Source organism: Neltuma alba, unplaced genomic scaffold (genome assembly GCF_004799145.2).
Source record: "Neltuma alba isolate B1F8T4 unplaced genomic scaffold, ASM479914v2 tig00003199_pilon, whole genome shotgun sequence".
In the NCBI taxonomy this organism is placed as follows: domain Eukaryota; kingdom Viridiplantae; phylum Streptophyta; class Magnoliopsida; order Fabales; family Fabaceae; genus Neltuma; species Neltuma alba.
The window spans coordinates 82968-88967 of NW_021633185.1; the positions used below are offsets into that span (position 1 = coordinate 82968).

At 37.2% G+C, this 6000-nt stretch overlaps 1 protein-coding gene across 1 annotated transcript; it reads right to left on the reverse strand.

Annotated features, from left to right (window-relative positions):
* Positions 1-2999: 2999 nt before the first annotated feature.
* On the reverse strand, positions 3000-5650 carry LOC114740917 (uncharacterized). Its single transcript, XM_028929173.1, has 5 exons — positions 5220-5650; positions 4792-5109; positions 4372-4693; positions 3949-4074; positions 3000-3575 (listed from the first exon to the last, which is right to left on the reverse strand). Exons 1-5 carry the CDS (start codon positions 5541-5543, stop codon positions 3460-3462), a joined length of 1206 nt encoding a protein of 401 aa, XP_028785006.1. The 5' UTR covers positions 5544-5650; the 3' UTR covers positions 3000-3459.
* Positions 5651-6000: the final 350 nt, after the last annotated feature.

Consider the following 6000-nt stretch of genomic DNA (forward strand, 5'->3'; position numbering starts at 1 on the left):
TAGAGAAGTGAAATTGGATAAAAGCTAAATTGGATAAGTTGAATTGTGTTTGGATTAGAGTTCAGAAAAACTAGATTGCAAAAGTGAGATTGGTAAAAGGTTGTTTGGATTATGATTGAGTAAAATTAAGTTTGCTTATAAAATGACCAAAATAGATATGAGTTTTAATAAATAATGAAACATGATTAAAAAAATAATTTCACATAATACAATGAAATTAAAATAATTTAATATGAAGAAGTCATAAAAATATTTTAAATATAAAGTGAAACATGAAAAAATAAAAGTATATTTTTAGGAGCATATTTAAAATATATATATATATTTCTAACTTATTCATTACTTTCAACTAATTTTAACTGATTTTTTATTATCTACAAATTAGTTATTTGAGGCTTATAATAAGAACCAAAAGAGGTAATAAATTTCTTAACTTTTTCTCTCTCCATATTTCAAAAGCTATAAGCCATAAGCTATAAGTCATAAGCTGTTAATTTTAGCTTATAGCTTATTGTAGCTTTTCAGACAAAAGCCCGATTGCAGAAAAAGCTGATCCAAACAGACCCAATTGTGTCAATCGAGCTTATAGAGCTTATAAGCTACTTATAAGCTCAAAATAAGTGATGACAAACAGGCACATTATAACGGAGAATTGTCATAATTATTTATTGTCACTCCCACCATAAAATACCCCATTAATTAGACATATAAGCAAATTTCTACACAGACACATATCCACTCTGCTTTGTGGTCTCTTGGTTTTTTGTGCGGAATCATAAAGTTCTATGAAATGGATGAGTAACAAACACGCTTTCCTTTCCTTTGCTTTGCTTCTGATGCACCCTTCCTATTTCCGACTCCTCTTCCCCATCCATCCACACACATATTTCTTCTTTCAACTTTATTATTATTATTATTACTCTATTTTGTGTACTCTAGCGTCCACAGTCCACTGTTCAGAGGGAGTCGCATTAAGATCATAAAATTTAAACTTATTATTACTTCCGATCCTAATTATAAAAACTGATTGACTAATTTAAGAAAATTAAAAAAATAAGTTAAGTTAGTTATTTGTAATAAATAGGTGTTGTTTTTCCTAAAATATCCTTGTTAATCAAGTATATTGGCTAAAACTATCATTATTAAAAGGACTATCTTAGAAAAAATTATATAAATATGAGAAATAAACTGGATTAGGATCTTATATTTAGAACCAAAATAAAAGTCAAGCGAGGTCTTATATTAAGGACCGAAGGTAGTACATATATTCCCTCACAGAATTTTTGGAGGAATGTTGTTGTTTCGTTTTATTTGCACCTTTGTAAGTTCAAACCAGTATTTGTTAATTATTTTACTCTAATAACTTTAATTTATTTTCGCACATTAGGTAGGAACAAGTTTTGTGATGTAATCAACATTTTAATGTATTTATTGTAAATTTCTTAATTTATGTAAAACAGGGCAAGCTAATTAATTGATGATCTCACTCAATCAAAGTATATCCTGCCTGCCAAGGTTGGATTTGTAAACGAAAAAATAAAATAAAATGACATTCATGCTTAACTAAATAATTAGCATATTCATTAGTTTTCTCATAAATGTCACCGATGACTATTTCAATGGGACATTCCGACAGTCTCTCTGTCACTAGTAGTCGAAGAGACATTGTAACTTTCAGAGAAAGCCTTATTTATACGGTATATCTAATGTTTAATTAAAATTAAGAAAAAAATTAAATTGCAAAATTTTAAAAAGTTTTCAACTCTACCCTTGATATATATACACTTTAAAAAAAATAATAGGCTTCAAAATAATACTCTCTCTCTCTCTCATATAAAAAGTAATCATCTATCTTGTCTCTATTTATAAGAAATATTTAGTACAAGATATCTCAAATTTTTTAACTAGTTTCCTATTTTTTTAATTTTTGTTTTTAATAGTCAATATATTTATTATCTCATTTTTTGAAACATCATTATCTTTATTTTAGTAATTTTCGTATTTTTTTCCTTATATTTTCTCCCCTATAAATGAAATTTTTTTAGAATGAAACTGCCATTTTTACATATTTGCGTGCTATTTTTAATTAAACTTTTGTTCACGTAATTTGATCAAATATTTCTCATATAAAGGAAAGTAAATTATAAATAAAATCATATATTCATATCATAAATTACTTTCTCTACTTGCTCAAAAAATATTAATAGAAATTAATCCGGAAAAGGTTAGCTGTGATGTGAAATCTTGGAAAAAGGGCAAGGCCAGCTGTAGTGCAGTATAGCACAGGAAAGAGGCTATGACCTATATTTAATTTTTGTTCAAATTTTAACTGGTCTCTAGATTGTTTTTATTTTTTGGTGAAACTCTATATTTAAATTTTTTTACCCTGTATTGCATTTTAATCAAGAAACCAACTCCCGGAGAGTATACAAGACTCGTTATTTTAAATTTCATTAAACGAATAAGAAAGCAATCAGGAGGGATGACAGAGTAATGCCAGCACATTGTAAAGACCAAGTCAAAAAGCTCACATACAACCCAAAGAGCCCCTCCTCTTGCGTCTACTCCTCGTCATGCCTCTTGGCTAGAATAGAATCTTTACAAATCTTATTGATTAATATTCCCAATTACCAAAAATTTATTTTCATTGCCCCTTTAGCAACCAGGAAATCTCATATCCAACCGAACACCCCCCCCCCGCCGTTTTGCCTTGATTGCAGAAAGATCCCCGGTAGGTTTAGACTTTAGATGATGTATGAGCATGACACTTCATTCACAGCTGCCACCGCACCGTCTTGGACAAAGCAAAAGTTATTTGCTTTATACCTTGCATTTATAAAAGCAGGCACCATGCACCTTCACCAATATTTATAACATCTAGAATCGTCAAACTCGTTTAATTCCATTATTGCCACCCATTTCTCCAATACCAATAAATCAAGAATCATCCAAGTCAAACGGATAACAAAGAAGATACAGTGATATGCACAGATTGTAGAAGCAGAGAAGACATGTTACTATTCCTTCTATTACTATTATTATAGCAATGTCGGGTTAACAAACAGAGATTGCAGATTGGAATCAGATTTCATTCATATTTCATTTTCTGCCCTGCAAATTCGGTCCAACCCTTTCTTATTTTCTACTGCTAGTAATATTCTGCTGTATTAGCAGTTCTTCATTCTCCCTGAGCATTATTTTCTACCTAATAATGCCTTAATAATGCCACTATCTTTTGCCACTCCTACATCATATATATCGCTTTCATCTCTTTTTCTTTTTTTTCCCCCCTTTCTTTCTTTCATTCCAAACAAAAACCTGTTTCATCTTGTAACACTATTCCTTTTGAAAGCTACAGAAAAACTAACTTTACTATTCCCCGAATCGAATTCCTACCCTATTCCTATAGTAGCTCTGAAGACAAAAAACCAAAGCATCCAACAAGAAGCACTTGGATAATCAGTAGGTCCACTCTTGTGGTAGCCGCAGGTCGTGGTTCAGCGGAGGTTGCGGCCGCAAGCTGCGTTTCTGGTGGTGAAGTCCCGGATTTCTCTGAAGCTTGGGAAAAGCTGCTTCTGCACAATCAAAGATTCACACGGCTCAATAAGGCCACATGATAATAAATAAATCGCTTATAATCTTCAAAAATTGATGTTTGATGAATACAAGAATAACTTCACCGGGCAAAAAAATCATTAGTCCCAATTTCATACACAAACAATTGGTCTAACTGGCGATACGACTATTACTTTTTGACTTGAGTTTCTCCTCGCTAAATCAAAACAAGGAGAAACTCCAGGGCATACGGAAACAAAAAATTACTACGGAAATGAGATATTGCAAAATACTATAATAAATTTCTCCTAGAAATTTTTATGTCCAAACCCAAAAAGACGGCATGCGAAAATAAATTACAGTTGCAAATTGTCATTAACTAACTTTGCGTACCACTGTCCATGTTAGGCGCCACATTAAATCGAGGGGGTTCTTGACGTTGAGGCTGGCCGCTCATTTTGTCCAGGTTTAGGTTTAGGGCCTGCGCCACTCTATCAGGCACCAGAACAGTTGAACATGCTGCAAACGGGAAAAGGCAATAGCTCATTAAATTCCGATTCAGAAATAGATTAATAATGACCTTACCTAGGAGCATTTATTGAAACAACAAGAACCATGAGAAATTTCAAGAAACAGCAATAAATCCCCACAAATTCCATGCCGAACCAGCAGCAAACATTTATACGCGAAAACGATTTAAATCGAACAAGCTCGTCCTAGTAAAAATGTCAACGACCGACCTAAATCCAACTAAATATGCATGCCTACTCAAGAAAATTGCTCAATAGAGAAGAAAACAGTGTCCCTGTTCTCTACCTGGCTTCCTCTTTGATTCAGATGGGTTGTCAACACGACGAGGCAAGAAAACCCCTGTTCCAGTACACTCCCTTTTTTTACCAGAAGGGTTCTCGAGGAAGACAGCTCTCATTCCGGATCCAAATTGCTGAGTCTGAGCCGGGAACTTGGCCTGTTGAGGCCAGGCAGGTGAAGAGAAACTCACAGGGCAAGCGCTTCTGGGACCAGAAATTTCACTATTCCCTCCACAGACTGGGGCTATTAGGTTACTTCGTCTCTGTTGGTAGAGACCAAAAGAGGAATTCCGCAACTTCGCCATCTGTTGCTCCCTCAGCATCTGAAACTGAGACAAGAAATAACAACGCTCGAGTTAAAATAGATTAAAGGACGCGTGTGATAGTTGGAAAAACAAATGAACCCCAGCATAAGCAGGTAACTTACTCGAAGGATCTGCAATTGCTGGTGAGAAAGCGGGCGATGGGTGACCAATTTAAACTCAGGAGGGTTTGAGTTACTGACAGGGAGATTCAACGGATAGGCACCCAAGGGGCGTTGGTTATGATTGTAGGCAAACACTTCGTCGCCCAGCTTCATCTTCTCAACTTCCCCTGCGGCTGCGTGCAGTAGATCCCATGTCGCAGTCGGAGACGACACCTTCCCAGCACTATTGGGGCTACCGTTGCTCGAACCTTTCCGGCATCCACACCCACTTCCAAAGGCCCAGAGGGTGGACTGCGGCGAACCAGAGACGAACATTTCCTGCCATTAGTCGCACTCAATAGTTAAGAAAGCAGGGGGGAAAATCGAAGAGTCGGGGGAAAAAGCGCCAAATGAACATCCACCAAAAAAATGACAGTAATAATGAGAACCTTGGGTTTGTCAGAAGTAGAATCAACTTCAAGAGCGGTGCGAGCCATCCGACGGGTGAGGTCAGGCACGCGCTCTTCCTCGTCACTCTCTGTTTCACTAGAACCGACCACGGACTCAACCGGAGAACTGAGATCAGAAGAAGCGCCACAGGATTCGAAGTCATAAGGAAACTCGGAAGGGAAGAAGAGATCCTTGGGGGAAACAGCACGAAGCAGGGCATTGGAGTTGAGCTTGAGACCGCCGGTGGTGTCCTCCAGGAAAACGTCGTCGTCAAGGAACTGCGGAGGCAGCCAGAACTCACCGTCATCCAAATTCTCAGCCATTCCTTTGGGCGTGGTGGGGGGGAGGAGGGGGAAGACAGCGAGGAGAAAGCAGGGGCAGAAAGTATCAGAGATTTGGACTATGAATGGAGGGCTTTGCTGCTTCGCTGAGATTTAATAGTGAAGAAGGGGGTGGGGGGGAGTGCCCAGCCGGTTATACACCTGGATATGCAGGGCGTCTGGGTCCCAGGGAAATCAAAAAAGCAAAAGACGGTAGAGAGAGAGAGGGGTGAGGAAGGAGGATTAAATTGAGGCTTTTTATGGCGAAGAGGAAGGTGGAGACACGCGCAAGACATGCAAAAGGGGAGGGGAGGGGAGGGGGGGCAAAATTAGGGTTTCCAAAGCGGACAAAGGCAAGAAAGAGAAGGGAGGTGCATCTCACATGTGCGAGGTGTGAAGATGATTGATTGCCAGTTGCTCCCACTCCGCAGTATTATTTTTAAATTTGAAATTAATTAAT